The sequence below is a fragment of the Dreissena polymorpha genome, chromosome 16 (genome assembly GCF_020536995.1).
Source record: "Dreissena polymorpha isolate Duluth1 chromosome 16, UMN_Dpol_1.0, whole genome shotgun sequence".
Lineage (NCBI taxonomy): Eukaryota > Metazoa > Mollusca > Bivalvia > Myida > Dreissenidae > Dreissena > Dreissena polymorpha.
The window spans coordinates 426,855-453,910 of record NC_068370.1 but is presented as its reverse complement, the minus strand read 5'-3'; the positions used below and the strand labels follow the sequence as shown (position 1 = coordinate 453,910).

Sequence of the window (27,056 nt, the reverse complement as noted above, 5' to 3'; positions counted from 1 at the left end):
CTATGGAGGATTTAATGAGAACGCACCCCGAGTGGGGTTCGAACCCACGAACTCCCGATCGCTAGGCGGACACCTCATCCACTACACCACCGCGATCTTATATATGTTTTGTTCATATGTACATTAAGCCAGATGTGTAAAACTTTTCCATGAATTTGAATTGATGCATAAGTTTCCATTAGTGAATGGCATTATGTTTAAGTATATTATGAGTGACTGAACTTTTTCACAAATATTTCAGTCATTGTGTTGGTAAAGCATGTTAACTGATTCAGGTTTACACAAGTGCACGCTTTTCATACCAATTACTCCATACCAATGACCCAGGATGGATCCTAATTTCTCAAATTTTGTATTTATAACTTATCACAACTGGTACATACCCTGACATATATTTTACCAATCCATGCATTTTTTTAAAATATTGAACATAAAATAAAATATAATTATATATGTGAAGAAGCATACTTTATGATAACTGCAAATGCGTATTGTCTCAAATTAATAGAAGCATACATGAACAATGTTAATTTATCACAGAAAAAAGATTCTCATTTTAAATGAATTTGTGAGTAAAAATCAGTTGTTGTTTTTTTTAATATTTTGCACACAAGTATAAATATAAACATGGTAAAAACATGATGTTGATTGTTATAAAATTATCTAGAAGTGCGACAAGTGAATACAAGCTACAGAGTTTGTTAATTCTTCTAAAACCATACTGTACTTAACTGTACATTATCATTGATCAGTAAATACAATTTAAAAAAATACTACCTTCTCTACAGAGGCCATTGCTGATGTTCTTCTCATTATAGGACATTCCATTTGTAATTCAGTGATGCACTAAACATTATCAAAGATACCCTTCCAGTAAATTGAATTCCAGTCAGGAAACTCCTTGATTATGTTTCTGTCAATTCAGATGTGTAAGCTACAATACACATTCCTGTCTTCTCAGTATTATCCATCCATTTTTATCCAGTTTGCTCCAGCAATTCCAGTTTGAAATATATCTGACTAACCTTCGTGAAAGATTTGCTTCAGTAAGAATCATCTCTTATGTTTTAAGGTTCATGGGGGGGATAAAATTCATTAAAAATTCGCTTTGGTTTTTCTTCATTCAATGTGGTACAATATGGTCAAACTATATATCATTTTAAAGCTAAAGACGGATAGAATAACATAAACACATTTTTGACATTCAATATTTGTGTGCTTTATTCATATTTTGGTTTAAAACCAATACATTTTTACACTAATTTACAAAATCTCAATCTAAAGTTAGGAAGGATATGCACTACCTTAAGTTGAATAAATACAAAGCTATATACATATACAAGGTCAAGTTAGCAACATTTCACAGAAAATTATTGTCATCAAACAACAAATGAGTTTTTATTCAACTGCCTATTTTGGATAAAGTTCCTAAACAAAGTTCTAAAAATAACTAAAACATAACTACTTTTTAAAAATCCAGGTATGGTGGATGGTAAGAGTCACAATTCTTCTTCAAAGGCTTAACAATTTTGTTATTTACCTCTCAACCAAATTGCAAATTTAAACCATCTAAAATTGAAATAGATTGCAGACGACATATAAAATTGTAAAGAATTATAAAGAAATTGGCAAACCGATTGATTTTATATTTCGATTACTTCTACCCATTTTGAAAGCGTGGCCCTCGCTGTGCTCCGTAGAAAAACGTGCAAAACAAATCGGTCGAAACCACGTGCAGTAGTGAGAAAACCGGGTATGTGTATACACATACCTGAGAAAACACAAACATATTTTGACAGTTGGTTCGCAACTAGTAAAACAACTATTAACATTAATCAGCAAGAGATCGCACTCAATAACAGAAATGACCACGTAGAGATATCATCACTTACCCTATTTCAAATATTTTCCAGCTGAAAATTGTCCCCCACACGTCTTTTTTAGTTTATTTGTATTGTTTTTTCTGGAGCCGAAGTGCATCTCACAGAATATCCATCTAACTTCCGTTGTTTTCACTTTCGTTATTAAAAACTTTGTTTAAAAGAATTATTTCTCCTTTTAGATTGTTAAAGCGATGTGTTATTATATATTATCAATAGAATAGTATACCGTGATGAATTTAACGGAGTTACGTATCGATCTTTCTGTCAGTCTGTAAGCGTACTATTTTATGCGCAATAATATAAGTATGGTGATTCGACAACAATTGTAAACATTGGTGAAATGCTTCTTACATAGTTATTCTTTTGAGTGTTTATGAGGTCTGATCGTGCAGTTTGCAAACATCAACGGAAAGATTACAATCCAATGCATTTGTCATCGTCAACCGTTTGGAATGTCAATTAGGCGATGAGTTAGTTTTTAACATGTTTCTTTCTATGTTATGAATTTACAAATGGCTGCCCCCATGGTGATGAAATGACATGTGTTCGAGTTTTGATATTTCTAGATATGTAAACTTGTTTTACTATTTAAGCGTAACTTGCCCTCGTCAATGTCGATATTATTCACTAGTTATATAATTTTCCGCCGAAATACGTGGAATAAACATGATTCAGATTTTTGAAAATAATGTATATTTTAGTGTTAAAATCGCTTTGTATTTTGATTGATTTTGTGGATGGTATGATACGTTGATGTACAAAATTGGTAGCAGTTTGAAGGAAAAACATCCTTTAAAGCATATATGTATACATATTCAATGTGGCACTCTTCCTTTAGTCAAATTTGAGTTCAATGCTTGGGGTCCCACATTTTTCAAAATGAAGCCTCTACATGAACCTTAACAAAGAGCATATCCAGCACAACAAAGAATGGCCACAATTAATTTTTAAAGAATCAAAAGATTGAACTTTTTTTACAGTTGACCCCTTTTTTCATCGCAATTTCGCAAACAAGGGAAAGAACTTTGCTCTTTATAAGGTACTTTAGTCTACCGAAAGTTTGTTAGAGAAAGCAAATTAAATCTACTTTATGAATTTCTTCAAATGTTCTCTATAAGGTCCGCGCAATCACCAGACTTCTGTTTAGAGATTATTCAAACATAGCAACTAAGTTTTACGCTACGTTCGGTTTATAGAAACGCACTTACGCATTCAGAAAAGCGTACGTAACTTTATACGTACGTACATTTTCGTCCGTAAAGTTACGCATTGTACCAGAAACGGCCCCCTGGTGTGTTTAATAGTCTCTATTGAAGCAATATAGTTAATTAATACATGCGAAAGGTGCCTTTACCTATAAATATATATAAAAATATGTTTACTATTATTAGAAAAAGCTTCTACAACAGTGTAATGAGATATATAAATCACATTAAAAAAAATAATCGGTTTAGACAGTTTTATTTTTATTTTTTGGTAGACTGCTCACTTTTCATGCTTTTCTTTTTATTTTTATTTATCCCCCCCCTACTCAATTTTTTTGAAAATTTCCCATAAAACAAATAATAAAAAAATGCTGGCCTAAATATCATAAGGGGACTGTGCAGGCAAAGTTATGTAACTCTGACTGGCATTTTGACATAATTATGTGCCCTTTTTATACTTAGAAATTGAAATTTTGGTTAAGTCTTGTGTTTAGGTCCACTTTTTTCCTAATGTATCAAAGCTATTGCTTTCATACTTGCAACACTTACTAACTATCATAAGGGGACTGTGCAGGCAAAGTTATGTAACTTTGACTGGCATTTTGACGGAATTATGAGCCCTTTATACTTGAAAATTTGGTTAAGTTTTGTGTTTCGGTCCACTTAATTTGAATTGTGTAATAAGGCAAATATGCTTGTTATATATAGCCCTGGGATATGTTTAGGCCCCTGAAGTAGGGCACATATTAGTCACACTGTACATGTAAGTCTATGCCTGAGTTCTTGTGTGTGTGTGAGTATTCACTGTGTCTGAAATTAATTTCATTTCTGTAATTTTTGCATTCCTAAAAAGATGTCTGTAGTTGTTTACACTTAAATATTTCATAGTGTACATGTATATCGTAGCATAACAACTTAACATACACAAAGCACACACATTTAATGTGGTATGTGATGTCAGATATTTTTTTTGGTCCTCGATAAAAAACTGTTCAACACCTGCCCCTGGGGCAAGATTTGGCCATGCCCCATTACAAAGGTGAGCGATCAATGCCATTCTTTGCCCTCTTGTTAAAAAAAATAAATAAATATAACGATGTTCCTTTATAAATGTCTGCTTGAAAAGAGAGAATATATATTGCTTAAATAATTTTTATGGTAAGTGAAAAATATTGTTGTTATACCCCTTTAAGCTACTGTAATCCTTTAGTTCTTAAACAATTTAAACAGCTTAATGGAAAACAAATTAATGTTCTTTGGTTGAACAAGTTTCTATGATGTTTTAAAACTTATCAATATTACGCACAAAATTTTAAATAGCTCAGCAAATGAGATACTCCTTAAAGAAAATTCCTTTGCGTGAAATAGACATGCTCAAATATCCACAACCATTAATTTGTATTATGTATCCTTTAAGCTGAATAATTTTCAATATGATATTTAAGCAAATTAGCCAATGCATGGTTTATTTAACCTATTCCAATAAGCATTGGAAATTTATAAATGTAAAAAAACATACAAAATGAGTGAAAATCTCTGACCCGCCCGCCCAAATTCCCATAACTTTTGACCCAGGGGTCAGATCAAAATTCCAAATAGTGCACGGTCCCACATATGCTCATAGCTACCATGTGTGTAAGTTTCAAGGTTCTAGTACTTATAGTGTAGGAGGAGATATTGGCCAGGACGGACAGACAGACGGACGGACAGGTGGACGGTGGAGATAAGCACAACATCCCCATGCTTTTCAAAAAGCGTGGGGATAATGAAAAAAAAAAAAACGAAAATATAGAGGTGCGCAAGCTCCCATGCCTGGTTACTGTACTCGTAAAATTCAGGAATACATTGAGTTATATACGACAGAAAAGTCACGCGGATGGTTGGAAGAGTGCAAATCTATATACCCCTGTATTAAGCCAATAAAAAGCGTTCATATATTTTCCATGATTGTTTTTAGCTCGACTATAATATATAAAATATATATAGTGGAGCTATCGTACTAACCCCGGCGTTAGCGTTAGCGTCTGCGTTAGCGTAAGTGTGCAAATGTTAAAGTTTTTGTACTACCCCAAATATTTTCATTGTGCCTTGACATATTGTTTTCATATTTGGCATACTTGTTAACCATCATGACCCCAACCTATAAACAAGAGCAGACAACTCTATCAAGCATTTTGTCATAATTATGGCCCCTTTTCCACTAAGAATATGCAGCAAATGTTAAAGTTTGCGAACTACCTCGAATATTTTCAATGTCCCTTGACATATCGCTTTCATATTTTGCATACTTGTTTACCATCATGACCCCAATCTATAAACAAGAGCAGACAACTCTATCAAGCATTTTGTAATAATGATGGCATCTTTTCCACTTAGCATATGCAGCAAATGTTTAAGTTTTCGTACAACCCCATTTATTTTCATTGTCCCTTGACATATTGCTTTCATATTTTGCATACTTCTTTAGTAACATCACCCCAACTTATAAACAAGAACAGACCACTGTATCAAGCATTTTACATAATTATTGCCCCTTTTATACTTAGTATATGCATATTATTGATAAATCTATGTTAAAGTTTGCGTACTACCCAAAATATTTCCTATATCCTTTGACATATTGCTTTTATATGTTGCATTCTTGTTAACCAACATGACCCCAACCTATAAACAAAAGCAGACCACTGTATCAAGCATTTTTACATTATTATGGCCTCTTTTACACTTACATAATTGAACATTTTGCTTAATTTGCCATAACTTCTTTATTTATGATCACATTTTATTATTACTTTGACAAACAAACACTTACCTGAATACCACAATGGATTCCACCCAAACAATTCCCCACGCCCCTACCCAGAATCCCTTCCCCCCCCCCCCCATCCTCCCCCCCAATTTTTTTTAACATCATCTAATAAACTAGAAATGGCGCGGCAGAGGCGGACGCGTATCCCCACGCCGAATGTTTGACCTAGGTGTGCCCCAGGGTTGGTAATGGGGCCATGCATAGCTGAGATTGACCGTATTGTCATAAGAGAAGTTCATCATCAATTAGAAGTGAATTGGTGTAGAAATGAAGAAGTTATAGTAAAAGGCAATTTTGGGTGGGTGTGGTCTATGTGGGCGGGGCCCCAGGGTTGGTAATGGGGCCATGCATAGTTGAGATTGACCGTATTGTCATAAGAGAGGTTCAGTATCAATTTGAAGTGAATCGGTGTAGAAATGAAGAAATTATAGTAAAAGGCAATTTTGGGTGGGTGTGGTCTATGTGGGCGGGGCGCCCCAGGGTTGGTAATGGGGCCATGCATAGTTGAGATTGACTGTATTGTCATAAGAGAAGTTCAATATCAATTTGAAGTGAATCGGTGTAGAAATGAAGAAATTATAGTAAAGGCAATTTTGGGTGGGTGTGGTCTATGTGGGCGGGGCCCCAGGGTTGGTTATGGGGCCATGCATAGTTGAGATTGACCCTAATGTCATAAGAGAAGTTCAGTATCAATTTGAAGTGAATCCGTGTAGAAATGAAAAAATTATAGTAAATGGAATTTTTTGGTGGGTGTGGCCTATGTGTGCGGGCGCCCCAGGGTTGGGATTGGGGCCATGCATAGTTGAGATTGACCCTAATGTCATAACAAAAGTTCAGTATCAATTTGAAGTGAATCCGTGTAGAAATGAAAAAATTATAGTAAATGGAAATTTTTGGTGGGTGTGGCCTATGTGGGCGGGGTGCCCCAGGGTTGGGAATGGGGCCATGCATGGTTGAGATTGACCGTATTGTCATAAGAGAGGTCCAGTATCAATTTGAAGTGAATCGGTGTAGAAATAAAGAAGTAAATGTAAAATAACCTAAAAAAATGAGTGATAATTTCTGACGCGGCCCCACCCCAACCGCTATAACTTTTGACCCAGGGGTCAGATCAAAATTCCAAATAGTGCAGGGTCGCACATATGCTCATAGCTACCATGTGTGTAAGTTTCAAGGTTCTAGTGCTTTTAGTGTAGGAGGAGATAGTGGCCAGGACGGACAGACAGACAGACGGACGGACGGACGGACGGCGGAGATAACCACAATATCCCCACCTTTTTTTTAAAAAGCGTGGGGATAATTACCCCACACCTCATTATACCCCCCTCTCACCCCCACCCCCTACCCCCCCCCCCCCCCCCCATTTTTTTTAAACATCATCTAATAAATTACCACACCCCACTTTTTACCCCCCTCTGGGTATAATTCATTTGAATATGAATATTATTTTCCAACTTTTTTTCCTTTAGACATTGGTCTGTGTATATTTGTGAAAAATGTGCAACCCACTCTGTTCAATATTAAGTACACGTTACTGTAAAAAATATGTGTTACATAATCATGAACGTGTTTTGTGAGTTGGAATTCATTAACATTGGGAAATTAACATTTAAATGTGAAAATAGCTCATGAACAGCGATTGGCTCTTGCTTTGCTGCCATTTAACTATTTATTTTTCAAATAATGAGAAAAAATATTATTTTTTTTAAATTGTTGTTTTTCTAATTTTGTGTAGGATAAAGTAAAGTGAAAATATTACACATACAGCCCAATATTTTAAAAAGTCATTGACTCTAGGCTTGCTACTTTATGACATTTTAATATCACATATAAATAAACAATAGACCTTTCTCTTGGAGCCTCCTTATAAATATTTTACAATGGCATCTTCTTTTCCACGAATAGATCGTGTGACAACAACAAATGCAAAATAATCACAATAGGTTAAATAACATTAAAACATATTGTGAGATAGTAGACCAGGTTGCAATTGCCTTAAGCCGCTCATTACAAGCTATAGTCTTAGATTGTTTATACTAAGACTTAATTAATAAATAGAGGACTTCCTGTAAGAATGATTTGCGGGGTTATTTTGCTTTGCATCTGTCCTTTATCAGTTGGTCCGTAGACCAATTGTTTCCACATGATATCTAGGGTCGAATGCTTTGACTTACATCCATGCAACATGTTTTATGTTTACATCGAGGAAGATTCAGATGTAAATCCATGTGAAGGTCCATAGGTCAAAGGTCACGTAAGCTTATATCATGAAATTATAAAGGTGTAGTAGTCAGTTTCAGTACCTGTATTACCCATTATAACAATTGTTGAAGCAGATTATGATAAAACACTGCAGGAATATTGGACATGCTACATTTACCCTATTATCAGATGAAAATCGATAGTATAACAACGATCGTAAACTTGATCTTTATCCAAAACTCACATAATATTCTCTATATATATTACAGTACTGCCATTATTAAATCTTTCAGTCATTGAATTTGAATCCACTTATGACAGGTGTTTGTGAACTATATATTGATTTTCATTGCCGGCTTATTTAAAAATGTTTGAGCATAGATATTAATTATAAGTCATGCCTGCTTTGTGTGGGGTGGCATCAATGATCTTTTCTTGCATGAGTTATTATTTATAGTGTGGTCAAGGTTTGCAATATTAAAAGTGAAAACAATGTAAACAACTAGAAATGTGTTCTTAGTACATGGATAGCTCTACAATCTAATTTGTTCCACAACTGCACAAATGTAACAAAAAAATGTGAACAAAAATATGGAGTTGCAAGAGTGTACCTGACGATTAATATGTTACTGTAGACGTATACCTCTAGCAACAATCCTTTTTGAGGTATGGTTCTCACTATTGAAAGAAATATGATTGTTTGGTTAAAGGGACATGACTCTTCTTATGTGACAAGAAATTTCACATGGTGGGTAATACTTTTAGAATATTTCATCCCACTATCAGCTGTACTCTTTGAGTAACTCACAACACAATTTTATATGTGATTTATGTACTAAACAGTGGCCATAACTCTGGGTATGTTGAAAAAAGACAGGGAAAAGGGCAAATCTGTATACCCCCATATTAAGCCTAAGAAAAGAGTTCTTTTTATCATGTTTGTTTTATTTTAAACTTTATACTTGTTTGAAGTATTACATAATATCGCTTACTATTCTAATCTTAGGTATGTTCATGACATTGTATTATTTCAGCCAGTGCAGTAAAGTGACTCCAATTAATGAGCTGACCAACACTCAGCCCACAGACCTACAGGGACTGTCAGTGGAGCTCAAAACTGTTCTGGGAGAAATCAAAAGCCTTCATATCAGTCAGGAGGCCAGCGTTGAGTCATTGCAGAAAACATACAAGGAACATAGGGAAGTTATGATAGAGCAAATGTGTGGCAATTTAAATACTTATATAGATGAATGTGATAATAATTCTGTGGGTACATCAGGCGGAAATGAGCAATATTTAAAAAAAGAGATGTGTAGGAGTGTTCTCTCTATCGTGAATGAATTTGATAATATTACTGCGAAGGAACTTAACGAGATGAAAGATGAAGTTATCAGCATAAAAGAGTCAATTACAAGTTCTATTCATAAATGCACCAGTCTTCACAATGACTTGTCACATTTCCATGAATTTGTTCAGAAAATTGGAGATAATAAGGAGCTCTGCCTTATAGCCAGCATAAAATGTAAGCATATAATACAGCAGGCATTAACTCTGCTAGGAAAGTCAAGCAAGGTGTTTAATGTCCAGAGTATTACTAAGCACAATGTGAGAATACCAAGTGATAAAGGTGTATGTTATATCGGTGGCATATGTGTTCTTCCCGATGGGCAGGTACTGGTTGTAGACTTGAATAATCAGAATGTCAAGCTGCTGAACCAGCAGTACCAGGTGGTGAGTCACTGGGATGTGAATGCTTGGCCAGTTGACATTTGTTTGATCACACCCAGTGAGGTTGCAGTGGCTGTGAATGACCATGAAAGCAAGATACATGAGGTCCAGTTTATCACTGTCAACCAGGGAAAACTTGTTCCTGGCAGGAAGTTTCAGTTACAACATGATTGTACAGGTATTGACCATCACCAAGGAGTCCTTTTTGTCATCTCTAGTGAAGAACTGTACAAATACACACTGAATGGCAAACAGGTCTGCAGTCTCTATAGGTCATTGGAATATACAGGTAAGAATCATGGTGAATCCATCCTGATAACATTTGTAATATGTACAGGGATTTTTCTAGCCATTATGGAAAAAGGAGTCTAGTCGAATTTTGTTATTAGCTCGGCTGTTTTCAGAGAATACCAGAGGTATTGTCATAGCCAGCTCGTCGTCTGTTGTAGGCGTTGGCTAAAACCTTAACATTGGCTCTAAAATCAAAGTGCTTCCACCTACAACTTTGAAACTTCATATGTAGATGCACCTTGATGAGTTCTACACGCCACACCCATTTTGGGGTCACTAGGTCAAAGGTCAAGGTCACTATGACCTCTTATATAAAACTTTAACATAGGCTCTAAAATCAAAGTGCTTCCACCTACAACTTTGAAACTTCATATGTAGATGCACCTTGATGAGTTCTACACGCCACTCCCATTTTTGGGTCACTAGGTCAAAGGTCAAGGTCACTGTGACCTATAATATAAAACTTTAACATAAACCTTAACATTCTTTGTAGGCGTCGTGCTTAAACCTTAACATTGGCTCTAAAATTTAAGTGCTTCCACCTACAACTTTGACACTTCAAATGTACATGCACCTTGATGTATTCTACGCGCCACACCCATTTTTGGGTCACTAAGTCAAAGCTCACTGTGACCTTTAATATAAACTTTAATATAGGCTCTTAAATCAAAGTGCTGTTACCTACAACTTTGAAACTTCATATGTAGATGAACCTTGATGAGTTCTACACGCCACACCAAATGTTGGGTCACTAGGTCAAAGGTCAAGGTCACTGTGACCTCTAAAAAAAATCTGACAAGCTTTCGCAGCCGAGCGTTGGCACCTGTTATGTTGTGCTCTTGTTTTAAATCCATACAATGACAAATTTGGAAAGTTTTATCGACTTAATGAACCGTGGGATTTATTTTTTTAATCAACAAATATTGACCCATAAGGTTTGATCTAGTTTTTTTTTTTAAATCATATAAATTATAGTTATATACTTTGTGAGATGAAAATAAAATAAAATTCAGATGTCATAGCAGAAAACCCGCTGATGTATTATAAAATATTTGTTCTATAATTCATATGTGCCCTTTGAATGCTACAGTACATTGTAGCCAAAACAAGATTCACTATTATTGATTTATAAACATGAGTAATGAAGTATTTTGACTGTCACTACATGGCATGTCTATAAATAGAAACTGAGTTCCTGGGAAAGAGACACTTTCTGACCCTGTCTTAATTTTATGGTTTTTAAATGATTGTACATGTACAATATGTTTGTTAAATTGAATAATTTCATAACACCATATAACAAAGGTACTCTTGTGGTTGTATTCTTTTATGAAGTGTTCAAATGTATGTATTAATTTCATTGCAATTATAGTAGTAGATCTATGTTCATTTAAACATTTTGCTGTTGAAATTGGTTTGGTAACTAACTAGCTAGAAAAGTGTCAATAACTGCTGTTTTGAATAATATTTTTTTTGTTATAAACACTTGAAAAACACAAATAATGTTGTAACACGGCACATGAATTATAACTGCTTTGGTCAATTTCACTTATTTCAGTACATAGTTATCACATGTATACATGTGTGGGAAATCTATTCATGCTGCACATAGTAACATGGTATAAACTGTTGATTGAACTGTGCATTTGTTTCTTTATGTGTAATTGTTTCCATCTGTGTAATTGTTTTGCTTCAATTCTTTTCTAACTCACCAGTCGAATTTCAACATGTCAAACGTTAACACAATACTGTAGCTCTGCTACTGAAGTTTATTGTCACGCTTAACTATTGAATCATTGAAATGTATGCATATATTTTAGATGTGTAAAGGCCTCTTTATAGCAACATATGCGTAATACAATATCACTGCAGTACGTTTAATAAGATTATTTAACATTGACAGTAATTCAATATCTTGATGTTACTCTGTTTTGCAGTAGACAAGTGTGCTGTGAGTCCCACAGGAGACAGGCTGTACATCATCAGCTGGAACCAGGACAAGCTTCTGACCCTGGCCAGGGATGGCACACTCCTGGCTACATACACAGACCCAGCACTATGGCACCCAGATGGTCTACATGTGACCCCTGCAGGCCAGGTGCTGGTCTGTGGATACTGGCCCCCCACTGTACTACATGTTGGCTGGGAGGGAGAGAGTAAGCTGGCTACACTGGCTACTCAGGAGGATGGAGTGTTGGGCCCATCGTCAGTCTGCTTCAGCAGCACCACATCATCCATCATTGTGGGACAGTTGAGGGACGACATCCTGGTGTTCAGAGTGGAATAGTGTGTACATGTATGTATTAGTTGTTGTAATTAGTGATTAGTATTTCAATGACAATGTGTTGTTTAGCATACCAACATAGTAGTGTGTGATGTTACAATACAACATTAAGTGTGTAGTAAAAAATATAAATAATTTATGTACACATATTGTTATATGCTTATACACTGTAAGGGTTTTTGGCTGAACATCACATCTAAAACATATTATGTTATGTATTCATAATATTTGTTTCATTATTGTCCTAAAATTTAGTTAATGTAAACTATGCATGAAAAAACAAAGCATTTCGACTGAAAATATAATATTTGTACATAGATGCACATGTACATAGAAACTGAGGCTATTTTTAGACTTTCATTTCTATAAACACCATGCCATGTAAGAAATGTATATGGATGAATACTTTTTATAAAATATGAAATAGTTTAAGTAATCTTTGGAGGAGTATATTTTGATTTTTGTGTAATGTTTACAGAATATTAACACGGGATGTGAGATTTACTTAAATTGTTTTATGCTGTTTAACATGTGTTATTGATTGTTATTACCTTTATATAAATGTGTGTGAATCCTAAGCATACATACAAACAATACATCAATCTATTCTGCTGCTCCAGTGGCTTCTGAGTCAGGACAAGGTTGCTGAGGATGTGGTGGACAAGGATGACCTGAATACACAGAAGGTAACAAAGACCCTTTGTCAGACCTTTTCCTTGCCATTTTGGGGGAAAATGCAAATAGTGTGGAATTTGGATTTTTTTGCACCTGAAAAATCCATTGATTTGGAAAAAATATTTTATATAACTCTTTCTTATACTTCAAATTATAATAATAAAATGATATAATTATAGTACTATATCAGAGCTCCAGATAAGGTTTTGTGAAATTCTTAAATTACTACCAGATTTTCAAAAAGAATTCTTAACTCTGAAATTTTATTCTTAACGTTACTACTAAGTTTTGGAAAATAATTCTTATTTTTTCTAAATGACCTCAAAATAAATAATAATGGTTGTTTTCATGCAAAAAAAATCAAGATAAACATACTAGCAACTTTATTTATACGAGTTCAACAGTGTCGTTTCAGTATTATACAATTTTATTTTTCAAATACCTTCATATGCCCAAACTGTGCTTAGATTGCATGCCTTGGATGAATTTTTACATATTTCACAATTAAAACGGGTCTCCCCTTTAATCTTTTCAACGATTAGCCATGGGACTTGTCCCTTCCACTCGTTCAATGTTTTTTTGTGTTTAAGTTTGGACCCGTCGTGTCGCCTTTTTGTTTAGCTTTTCCGACTGTGTCGGCAATTGAACATACAACATCTTATAAGATCTTTTCTATAATGTCTTTCTAAACATTTAACTTCGGCTCACTTTGCGTACAATATGTTAAAAGCGTGTTTTTGGACGCTTTGCAGTTTTTTAGGACGCTCTCTGGGCGCCGCCATTGTTTTTTGACAGATAGACTGTATACGCCGCTTTTATTGGAAAAAATGCGCTTTGTTAAACAAACCCGATAACCATTCTATATAAGCACCGCAAAAATCTTTAATACGCAAAAAGAACTTAATAAAAATCGATACGAACCGATGTAAAAATAATATTCGTAACTTGATTTTGTAATTCTTAATGGTACGACAAGATTTTAAAATAAATACGTAACGGACTTGAAAATAATTCGTAATTACGAAAATACAACCCTTATCTGGAGCTCTGCTATATTGTTTACATCTAATTTAAATATAATTGAGATATAATAATCATGAGGAACTTCTCTTAAAAAAGAACACGCTTGGGTATGGTTCTTTTTAACAGACCCATAAATATGCCAGAAAAAGGCCTGCTTGTGTATTTCCTATGTATTAAGAATGCAATAAAGATGAGGTGGAAAAGAACAGTATGAATTAACATAACATACAATATTCTCTATAATTGTTTTTTTATATTTTAAAATCATTTATATTAGTGGATTTCTCAGTTTCATACATGCCATAATTTTTCAGACCAATTACGGGACATTGAGTTAAATTGTCCGGGACTTTTGCCGATTTAATAGCCATAATTTTTCAGACCAATTACGGGACATTGTGTTAAATTGTCCGGGACTTTTGCCGATTTTCCAGGACATGTATAGAATGTAGCGATATTTATAGACATATGCATTTTTGTTACGTTTGTTACGTTTCGCATCGTTAATTGCAAAAGTTCGAAAGCCTATCCGAAATACACTTGATCTATTAACGTCAAATTAAACATTACTACTTCAGTTACTAGATACAAGCTACGTGTTTTCAGTGTACGCGTTCTAAACATAGATGGTGACGTCACTGCGGTATTGTTATTAAGACCGGTGTGTAACGCGTAGTTGTTGATACGCCTTTATTCATTTATAACATTTATATAATAAAAAATACAACAATACAGTACGGTTAGATCCTAAACTCAAATCAATTCACAATACATACAACCAATCACAATAAAACAAATACAACTTCTTTGTCGGTTAAACGTACAAACATAAACTGCTTTTAATTTTTTACTCAGCGATTTTGGACTTCAGATGTGTGAACAACTATCCTTTGCCCTTACGCAGCGGGAAATAATGACGTAGTAGATTGAAGTCAATTAACAACCACATTAAACAATGCCGCCTTTTCGGTTTGACCGCAAACGTGAGACAATCGATATGATAACAGGACCCCTGTTAATTGATCGATTTTGACACGTAGCGTTGTCTGCCTATTCGGGTAGGCATTGTCATGGAGACGCTGCAGAAATACACTGATTCGGGGTGCAGTTAAGCCTAAGATAAGGTACATGTATATATGGATTTTGTAAATTTCGGGACATTTGACAGATTTCCGGGACAGCGGGACAAATTCTTCATTTCCGGGACTGTCCCGGACAATCCGGGACGTATGGCATGTATGCTCAGTTTGGAAAAATAAATGAGGAATTTGTGTCAGTTAAATTCCCATGTGTTTGTGTTAAATTTGTGGATCGGTCAACCCTTAAAATCAACAAAGCATAATGTCCCACAAATATTACTGATTTGACAGTGTACCTGTGTATTAAGAATACTAAAAATGAAGTGGATAAGAATTGCATGATATCATAGAAGGTAAAATGGCATCTATTCTTGTGTATATCACTGTTAATAGCACTAATTTACTTCTTAGTACTTGTTTTACTTGAGTATCAATAACTCAAACCCATCTTCAGCCTAAAGCTTTCCAAACCTCTGACAGTAACACAAAACCTGAAGAATTTCCGTCATCCCCATGCAGGCCTTTGGATGTTTCGCGCAATAAATCTCAATCCTGAAATAGCATTTTTTCCCAAAATGGTCTGGGACAGTTGTGCGATGGTTAATATGATTGGAATCTATTACTTCGAATGCCTTGGTTTTATAGAGCCTGTTTGCCAGGGGGTGTTAAGTTCTTGGTGTATATACAGTATTGTTTTTGTCAAATTTGGAGTCCAAACTCCACCCCATTCGCAATCCTAAAACTATATTTTTTCCTGAAACGACTGCCTAAAATTTTCAATTGAATGTAAAAGTGAAATTATGGGCATTTTTCACTGTTGAATTGAGCTGAAAAGAATTAACAGTTCAAAAGAGTTAGTTAAAATTGTTGTAACTGACCAATTATCTGCAATTAATCTTGCTACTAGTTGTTTATAAAAAATATATATTATATTCGATATTTTACATGACTGTCCCAGTCATCTAAGGTGAGCGAAACTGTATTTTTATAAGGATCGGAGTTAGTGTTCGTGAGTCATATAAATAGATATATCGTTGCAGGAAAACGAATCATTTCTGTCGTCAGTTGTCAAACAAAAATACGGTTGTTAATAAAATGCATTATTTTTATTATTCTGGGATATTGTATTAGTACTTTGATGCTGCATTAACAAATCTAAGTGTATATGAAGTGAAACACCAAAAATAAACAATGGTTGCGATAGACACCTATAAACATAGAATATACTGTTAGATGTGTATAATGCCACTCAAAGAAAAAGAAATTTATCACAATATCAAGTTTGTCTCCCTATCCAGCTCTCTAACTTCAGCCTTAGTTAATATATTATTCTATATCCAATAAATTCATCCAATGGGCATTCTTCATAAGTACCACGTGACCGTCCAATATATTCCGGTATTGGATCCAAAAAGTCTGTATTTTTTCCATATTGGACAGTTGAGTACAAGTGCACTAATCAATTGTTTTATAACGATAAAAGCCGTTACCGAGAAAAAGTATCCGAATGTACAATATTCGATTCAATCGGGACACCTCGGACAATTCCGCCATATCGGCGATCGACAGTGTGGTGTAGCCCACTGTCCGATGAGTTCAGATTGTATTCGATTCACACAGGCGATATTAAGATTGTATTTCTTAAATAAATAAATTGGATAAATGTTAGGAATTAAAAACAAATGCAACAGCAAGTGATATTGTTATTGTTTGAAATTGAAAAACAAATGCAACAGCAAAACAAAAACTCTATTTTATTAACCTCAATAACAGCTTTAATCCAATGCTTATAGAAACACAGTTCAATGATATGCCCTTCCATTTTCTGTTCTTCCATCCCTTTATCGTAATGTATTTAAATCCACACTTTCTTTGAAAGCGTTTGTATCCCATGCTAACCATTCTGACCCAAAACACGATTTACTAATTCGTAATCCTGTCGGAGCGAGTTGTTTTATTCCTATCGAAGTTAACAATTATGCATTACAAACACACAATCTGAAATACGTTTTGGATTCGTTCGATGATTTAGAAAAATATTATGATTAATTTACTGTTAAACACAAATGTTAGAAATTAAAAACAAATGCAACAGCAAGTGATATTGTTATTGTTTGAAATGGAAAAACAAATGCAACAGCAAAACAAAAACTCTATTTTATTAACCTCAATGACAGCTTTAATCCAATGCTTTTAGAAACACAGTTCAATGATATGCCCTTCCATTTTCTGTTCTTCCATCCCTTTATCGAAATGTATTTAAATCCACACTTTCTTTGAAAGCGTTTGTATCCCATGCTAACCATTCTGACCCAAAACACGATTTACGAATTCGTAATCCTGTCGGAGCGAGTTGTTTTATTCCTATCGAAGTCAACAATTATGCATTACAAACACACAATCCGAAATACGTTTTGGATTCGTTCGATGATTTAAAAAAATATTATGATTAATTTACTGTTAAACACAAACACGTCCATAGTGATTAGTGTTGTCCCTAAAATGCAGAAAGTCTTGCTTATACTAGTATATTTCGTCAGAGAAATGACGTCACACAAGATACGTCATAAATTGCGTAATCAGGTGAATGAAAATAAAAATACGGAAAGCTGGTTTTGTAATATATTTTAAAGAAGAGACAAAAGAGCGTTAGAAAGGGATATAGAATAAAAAGATTATTAGACGTTTAAACTGTACAATACGTGATATATTTGGACTCGCACACAGTTTGAAGTCATATTGGACTCGCCTAACGGCTCGTCCAATATGACTTAAACTGTGTGCTCGTCCAAATATATCCCCGTATTGTACAGTGAAACGTCTAATAACCTATAAATATTGAACACCCTTATTCTCAAGTGTATAGTATTTCTAAGCAAAAAACCAGCAACACCAATGTCCCAATTTTTGGGACAAAAAATCAATTTTTCCCAATTGGATGGGCCCGCCCCTTTTCCTAAAACAGTAAAAAAGAGCTTTACAGTCAGTTTTTTGTATGCATGCAACTGCAACAATGTAAGGTCAAATGATTTCCTACCTAGAAAATTAAGGTCATAAACTAAATAATTAAGAGATTTATCTCTGTCACTAATTGCAACCAAGTTTCACTCTGCAACAATTTTTAATCCAATTTTTACCAAAATTTGCTTTTGAGTTAGAGTGAACAATCACTGTTTTAACAACAACTCAAGTGTTTTTTACATTTCGTTAGCCTTTGAGCCCCATCACTTTCCCTTGTACTCGTCAGGTGCTTGACCAAATACAAGAGGCCGTCCCATCAATCAGTCGTCAAAGTCAGTTGAGATGGACCAGAACAAGGCAAAAACTCAGCAACATTTTACTCACTGTAAGAAACCCAGCAGTATTCTACTCACCTTCAGTCTGCTTCCAGTCTGTTATTGAGTGTTTTTCAACAAACATATGTGCCTCGCTCTGAAAAGCAGGATGGAATGTATTTGTATCAAGTGTTTTCCCACATAAGCCTGTGCAAAGGAAGTCTCTTCTAAAATAAAATTCAGTCTAGGCGGAAAGTGTTGTCCCTGATTAGCCTGTGTTGCTGTACAGGCTTATCTAGGACGACACTAAGTGCAACATTTATAAAGACCTGTTATATAAGAATGAGGTTCAAAGTAAGTCCGCCTGCAGTCTGTAACATAGTTTTACAATGTGATACAAGGTGAGCATTGATCTGGGAAAATGGGGCTTAATGCATTTAAAGTGCCATCCTCATTAGCCTGTGCAGTGTGAACACAGACTAATCAGGGACGATACTTTCCACTTTCGAGGAATGTATGTTTCAAAGGAAATTTATTGTAAACAAAAGTCAAGCCTAAGGGTAAAGTATCGTCTCAGGTGTGGCAATGAGGACTGCACAGGCTAGTGTGGGATGACACAATATGCACATGCATTAACAACAGTTTTCCCAGAACATGTCTTAAGTTAAGTCTGCTTCCAGTCTATTGTAGAGTGGTATTTAAAATTCCGATGAGAACAAACATGGTATTAAAAACAAGATGATTAAAAAGTGGTTAATGAGACAATGACATGCATCTACATGCAAATTAAAAATAATTGTTAAGCTATACTAAGTTTAGAAATGTATGATATAATTTACAGATATAAAATTTCATGTAAAATCTCAATATATTTATAAATTGCCGTTAAAAGGTATTCAATGTATTTTAATTAGATCATGGAATGTTTATTTATTTAAATAAATAAAGAAAGAACAAAATGAAATAATACAGTCAAAAATGTATGAAGAGAACCTAATTCATGTGTTGGAACTTGTTCACAGATTATCATAATTACAATTTTCAAAAAATTATAATAAATTCAGCAGGTTATTTTTACAAAGTATTAAAACGAAAGTATACACTTAGAAAAATAATGAAATTATTGGTCATATATCAAAATAAAAAATAAATAAAATTAACCATTACAAACACTTTTCTTTACAATGTGACATATGTTAAATCATTATTTTGAGACATTTATTAATATTGAATTTGTGGGTTTACCGATCCATGAATTTTAACACATTTTTTTTCCAGAATCAGACATCCCAAATGTACATGTCCATGAAAAAGTAATAAAAAAAAAATTATGCCAACGAATATAAATGATTTTACAGTATCTGGTGGGTAGAATTCCATTGAATTGGTGAATAAAGCTTTGCTCTTGGCAGATATTTGATTGCCATTGGGAGATCCAATTTGTTGTATCAGTCAGCACCTTTTTTGAAATAGTTTCCTGTCTGGAATGGACATGATTCAGAGCTATGTTTCTTTCTACGGAATGGCAGTTTTTCACAAAAGTACATTTAAAATGCACTTCCGTATATGCTAGTTTACGTTTAACATTTAATCAAAAACGCATGTAAAATAATATTTTGATGGGTTTGTGAAAGTAAGTTCCGTGCTATTAAAAAGATCCATTATCATTTCCATTTGAACGATTTCACACTGCAAATTTGTTTAATGTCAGGTATTATCACACTAATTAGTCCTAATGGACGCGGTTCAGGTACTTTCCCTTATTGGGAAAAAATCGATGGTGTATTTCGTACATACTAGTTCAAAAGACTGACTGGGACAAAATGTTTCAGATTGGTTTTCTTAACTTTACAGCAATTAACTGCTCAGCACAGAAAACTACTGTCCTATGAAAGGATCGGCTGTATCAAAGTCCAGTGATATGGGGGGACGTTCCATGTCTGGGGATTGCATCATGAAGGACATTTAAGATGACACTCACAAGGTAGAGAACTCTAGATCTGCACCAGCAGTGAGTTGTTGCCCTTTTGTTGTTTATTTAATTTAGCTAACAAGGGAGAGAACTGTATACCTAAACCATGCTCAGTGAGTTGTGACCATTTAGTTGCTGTTTATTTAATTTTGCTGACACTAACAATGAAGAGAACTGCAGATCTTCGCCAGCAGTGAGCTGTTGCCCTTTAGTTGTTTTTAGCTCACCTGAGCGATAGCTCGGGGTGAGCTATTGTGATCACTCAGCGTCCGTTGTCCGTCCGTCCGTCTGTCTGTAAACAATTTGTAAACATCTTCTTCTACTAAACCATTGAGCCAATTTCAACTGAATTTCATGTGGAGCATCCCTAGGTCATGGGACAAAAGAATTGTTAAAAAAAATTTGATCACATAACCAAGATGGCCGCCATGACCATATATGGTAAAAACCTTAAAAAATCTTCTTGTCAGAAACCGCTTATCAGATTTTCAAAAAAATTCACAGGGATGACCTTTGAAGGCTCCCCTGAAAAAGTTGTTCAAAGAAATTTGATTCGTCAAAAAACATGGCCAAAGGAGCTCGTTGAACTTTGCATGTTTATTCGTTTTTGCCTATTTTGTGAAAACTTTCAAAAATCTTCCACATTTTTCATGCAATCTGTATGTAATTTGGTCAGAATGTTTATCTTGAAGAAATCTGGGTTGGGATTGTATTTGGGTCATCTGGGGTCAAAAACTAGATCACTAGGTCAAATAATAGAAAAACCTTGTGTAGACAATAGAGGTTACATTTTACATTCAATCTTTATGAAATTTGGTCAGAATGTTTGTCTTGATGAAATCTGGGTTGGAATTGTATATGGGTCATCTGGGGTGTAAAACTAGGTCACAAGGTCAAATAATAGAAAAACCTTTAACAGCATAATTAATTGTTTTTCACTAAGTGTATTATAATAATTTAAAAATCAGATTAAAGAGAATAAAATTTTCTTTATTATGGTTTTTATTTTATGAAAATCCATAAAGGATAAGTGTTATTAATCGTTGCTTAATTATTGAACAATGCGAAATATCGGTATTGATTTTTTTCCTGACATGCAGTCCCAGATATTAACCGCTTTAAGCTGTAGACTGTGCTTCAATACATCGCCGTTTTATTGAGCTGAAAAATTGATACGCAGTCGGCATACACACCGGTCATCGAGACAAATTACTGATGTGAAAACAAATTGTACATCGTAGCGGCTTAAAGAAACCATTACATCTGATTAAAGATTAAAGATTGCTGTCGATTTAAATTAATTTGAGTACTTTTTGCATATATTTAATGCCGAATGGGAAGCTGTGTTTAGACTCAAGTTGACAAAAATGGCAACGAGATACTTGCCTGTTGGATATAAGGTGAAAGATCTTGAAGGTGCATAAAATAAGTGGCGCTTGGAATGGTTACACGAGAAAGACTACGCTGTAGTCTACGGGCGTGAGGGAAATGGTTGATAAAAGTGGAAGCTTGTGGAAAAGCGATTTGAGAAGTTTGTAAGAAAACCCTGAATTATCAGTCTTGTGGGAAGAAGTCATTTCGTTTCCACGCAGAGGACCCTAATCACATAAAGAATATAAGAACCTCAAGACCAACCAGGTAGGGTTTTTATTTTTTTGAAACTAACACCCCGAATTTGGTCGTATTTTCTGTTGCTAAAGGTTATTGTTTAGTTTTTTTTGCATCAAAAATCAGCAAGATAGATCTAGCAAATTTGCCAATTTTTTTTATTAATAACGTTTGATTCATTGATTGTGAGCTTTTAAAATATTTTGACCTTTGAATAAAGCATAAAACAGGAAAAGAATTTTAACAGTAATTGAAAATATGATCAAATACGCCATTTTTGCTGACTGGGACAGGTCTTTTTTAGTTAAATAAAATGTTTTATTGTCCCCAACATATGAGCCCAGCAGCAAGAAATGTTTTTTTTTTACTTTTTGTAAAACAAATATGGGCAACCTACAGTAACCCAAATTCGACGATGTTCTATTTTTATCGATTAAATGGATGATTATTGTCTTGGAATCATTTCAAAGTAATACAGCCGAGTTTAAAATTATTATTTTGTGCTATTTAACATTTCATTATTTCTTTAATTATTTGCTAAATATTGCTTCATGTAACCATTACATCGTCGAATTTGGGTCACACCGGGATACAATTATTGAGCATTCAAACAAAACGATTGGGATAAAAACTATAGGGGAACCCATGCTGAAATTTTCAATTTTAACTGTTGAGCAGAAGCCACCATACCCAATTTTCTTAGGTGAATGTGGAGGCTTCTGGAAGCATGATTCTGTGAATATAAATGGTGACAAACATTTGATTCTGCATTTATTAAACATGTATTATTGACCTTTTAAAGTATGTGTGAAAAATATAATAATTTGTAACGACTGTTACAGGTTTGACCGGGTTCTTCAAAAGCAACACCTGCAGTCGAGTCCATGCCAGACAGTGGGTGCATGTGAATGAATTGACTTTTGACTAACTTTTGTGTGTTCCTTATCAAATACATGAAGATTTTCAAATATATGTGCATGTTGTTTTTTTTTAAGAAAATAGAATCACCAGAACAGGTACAGGCACCCTTTTAATGCGTCGAATCCAGGAGCTTCCGGAGGCCTCCGGCCCCCTTGTCCCCTGGACCCACTGAGGGCCCTGCGGCCCCCTGGCCCGCAGCTTTAAGTTCAGGATTTTCAAAATATCCAACTTTGACCCCTGCAAATGCTTTGCTAAAACTTTGGCTACAGTTTCTAAAATTTGGCTACACAAAATTCCATTTGGCTAAAAAGTTGGCTACAGAAATTTTTGGGCCAGGGGAGCCCTGTTTGGATTGTATTTGGGTCAACTGGGGTCAGCAACTAGGCACTAGGTCAAATAATAGAAAAACCTTGTGTAGACTATAGAGGTCACAGTTTTCATCAGACCTTAATGAAATAGAGTCAGAATGTTTGTCTTGTTAAAATCTGGGTTGGGATTGAATTTGGGTCATCTAGGGTCAAAAACTAGGTCAGATTAAAAAAAAACTTTTGTAGACAGTAGAGGTCACAGTCATTAAATCTTTATGAAATTTAACCAGAATATTAATCTTGATGAAATCTGGGTTGGGATTGTATTAGGGTCATCTGGGGTCAAAAACTAGGTCACCAGGTCAAATCATAGAAAAACTTTGTGAAGACAATAGAGGTCATAGTTTTCATATGATCTTAATGAAATATGGTCAGAATGTTTATCTTGATAATATCTGATTTTGGATCGTATATGGGCCATCTGGGGTCAAAAATTAAGTCACCGGGCCAATTCTAGTAAAACCTTGTGTAGATGAAAGAGGTCACAGTTTTCATCACGTCTTAATGAAATTTTGTCAGAATGTATTAATTAATGAAATTTGGCTTGGGATTGTATATGGGTCTAATTAAATTTAAGTTTATGAAGCAAGGTTAGTCAGGTGAGCGATTCAGGGCCATCATGGCCCTCTTGTTTAATTAATTTAGCTGACACTTACAAAGGAGAGAATTTAAAATCTGCTCCTGTAGTGAGTTGTTGCCATTTAGTTGCTGTTAAATTTATTGCGCATACAATATCAAGGGAGAGAACTTAAGATCAGCAGTAAGTTAATTGTTGCACTGTATTTGCTGTCCAATTATGTATACACCTTTTGGTTTATGTTGATTTACTTTTGAATTTGTGTCTATTTTAAATTTTTAAGCAGATTTTAACAGTCAAAGATCTGTAAAGGTATGTTAAAAAAGTTGTGTGTGTTGTTGAAACTTCAGGAAGACATTAATGTTAAATTGTTGCCTGCCATTTACTGAATCATATGTTGACAGTAAAACATCTGTGAAGACATTTCAAAAGTAAAGTGATTGTGATAGAATGAGTACCATTAAAAATTATTAAATTTTTAACAAATTGATTTTTTTATTTATTGTTATGTAGGAAAGAAATGGCTTAAAAGATAAATCAGCTGCACTTTTGGAAAATGGGGATTAATTTATGTGCTTAAATTGTTATCCCAGATTAGCGCGTTCAGTACGCACAAACTAATCAGTGACAACACTTTCCTCTTTATTTTGTTATTGAAAGGAAAGTTCTTTTTTATAAAAATTCAGTAAAGTCAGTGTCCTACCTGATAAGCTTATGTGGACTTGACATGCTTATCTGAGATGACAATTATGAATATTAATGAGCTGCATATTGGTATATGAAATTACATCTCTGCAAGTTGAGAAAAAAAATCGTTATTATGAATTTTAATGTTAATATAACATTGACCAAAACTTGTAATGATTTAATACGAAATGGTTTGATTGAATTAAATTTCATGTTTTTTTTTACAAGGAACCAATGAAATGCCTGATTAAAAATTAATGAGAATGAAATGTTTCTGTTGAAAACCTTCACATCCAATCAAGAGGCTTAGTTTGTTATAGATTGTTGTATAAACACTTTCGTAACTGTTTCACATCACCCATGGTGCTGTTGTTTTCAGGTGAGCATGAGCAATGTTATCGAGTTGACGTGGCAACGGCACCAGTCGGACCCCCAGGAGCCTCAGTACAGGAAAACCCTTCCCCTCTCCTGATCCCTAGCTCCTCCCCTTTGACCTCCTGCTTCAAAGCTTCATTGAACAATACCAGTCTGCTGGAATATCTGAGCATGTTGAGTTTTCTCAAGCTGTTCTCAACAACTGCAATGTCCGTGTTGATTGATCCACACTCGTGCCTAAGTAGTTAGTTAAGCTCCAGTGCCGGATGTGGGTCAAGTATTTCAGACACGCGGAGTTATAGCAGTAGTTATGGTAATACCAACAGTCACTGATTGTGGACTAAACAACGAATAGTATGAAGAATTAAAAGTTGGATAACTTGTTCCATGCTTTGTTGGACTAACAGAGCAACATCGAATAATGGTAGAAAATCTAGAAACAGTTAAAGAGTTATAGATCGAAGCATAAGCTTTCCACGGGGTCTACCTTTGATTTCAATAGTAGTAGCATTATGGACCATCCTGAATTTTCCACTTATGCATCCAAAATGTTCAAAGTGAACGTGCTTTTTACGCAATTGCTGACAAAAAAAACTTTGTTATGAACACTCATAGCACGATGAATACATCAGGTGTGGTTCAGGCGCAAATTCTTCCCAACAACATTAACATGGTGCCTAAGGTGTACCCATCATGGTTTGTTACGAGCACTTCACACTCCAAGACAAAACAGCCTCGCATTGAATAGCCACTTGATAAAGCGTTGAAAAATGACAGAAGTTTTGTTGTGTGGTCCAGTATGCCTTTTGACTCCAACCCAACATTAGGTAGAACTCAAGCTCGGCCTTTAGCAATCACAGCGAGGCCAGCATGGCATCTCACCTTCTTGACCCTCAGGTGAGACCTTACAGGTTTATTTATTTTAAAAATTGGGGCTGATAATTAAGTCTTATTCATAATCTCAAAATGTCTATATTTTAACATAATTTTACAGGCTTAAATTCCCAATTGACGGTTTGCCATAAAAAGGACACTTTTCACAGAGCTAGCCCCTAGTTCTATCACATGTCTAAGTCGTTATGAGAATTACTGGCTTAATATACTTATTTCACTAAGTTTTATTACTATTTTGAAGTTATATATGTTATAAAAACAATTTATGTTGTTTATTTCACAAAAACTGTAAAACCATTTATTTTCGTCAGCTCGAAATTGTGTGTTGAAGAAAAATGACTATTGCATCAGCACTTTAATTTATTAATTTATGATAAAAAAAAATTAAACAAAATTGTGTCAGTCAATACCTGATTTTTTTTTAGTACATATCCGCGATACATTGCGGTGGGAAAAATGGAAAAACCCGTGAGATTAACTTGCAGGAGGTAGACCATGTTTAGCACATGTAAATTAACAAGTCTTTTATTATCAGGTGAATGAGTTTTTTTTGTTATAGGTCCCTGTAGTAACTGGCCCTTATTACTGTATGCCCATAACAAGTTCATTGTAATGAATTAAGCTGATTGGTGGGACTGAATAACTGTTTAAATACCTTTTTTCTAAGATAAATATATATCTTATAATCAAATATAATACATCATTTTTATACCCCCATTACCATTAGTAATGGGGGCATATAGGAATCACTTTGTCGGTCGGTCTGTCCCGAAATTTCATCCGATCTTCAACAAACTTGGTCACAAGTTGTATCGTGATGATGTATATGTCAAGTTTGAATATGGGTCATGCCGGGTCAAACACTAGATAACGGGGTCACTTAGTGTGTTTTAAACCAAAAGTTTGTCCAGACCATAACTATGTCATTTATGATTAGATTAAAAATAACTTGGTACATTTTTTCACCATCATGGGACGGTGTGTTTTGTGAAAAAAGTATGTCGATATCTCCAAGGTCAAGGTCACACTTGGAGTTCAAAGGTCAAATGCTTGTCTGGGCCATAACTTTATCATTTATTGTGAGATTTTAAAATCACTGGCAAATTCACCATCTTTGGAAAGTTTGTCGCGCGAAAGAATTACTTCGATATCTCCAAGGTCAAGGTCGCACTTCGAGTTCAAAGATCAAAAATGGCCATA

General features: G+C 34.7%; 2 protein-coding genes across 4 annotated transcripts in view; both read left to right on the top strand.

The window, feature by feature from the left end:
• LOC127862702 (uncharacterized) overlaps positions 1-25,059 on the top strand; it is a 116,124-nt gene extending 91,065 nt beyond the window's left edge. The window contains exons 2-5 of the mRNA XM_052401956.1: positions 9,134-10,116; positions 12,056-12,142; positions 12,212-12,396; positions 24,967-25,059. Of these exons, the coding sequence (XP_052257916.1) occupies positions 9,306-10,116; positions 12,056-12,142; positions 12,212-12,396; positions 24,967-25,059 (1,176 nt within the window). The 5' untranslated portion in view covers positions 9,134-9,305. The remainder of the gene's footprint in view (positions 1-9,133; positions 10,117-12,055; positions 12,143-12,211; positions 12,397-24,966) is intronic.
• LOC127862371 (uncharacterized) overlaps positions 1-27,056 on the top strand; it is a 148,402-nt gene that overhangs the window by 95,070 nt on the left and 26,276 nt on the right. The gene's annotated exons all lie outside the window — the stretch shown is intronic.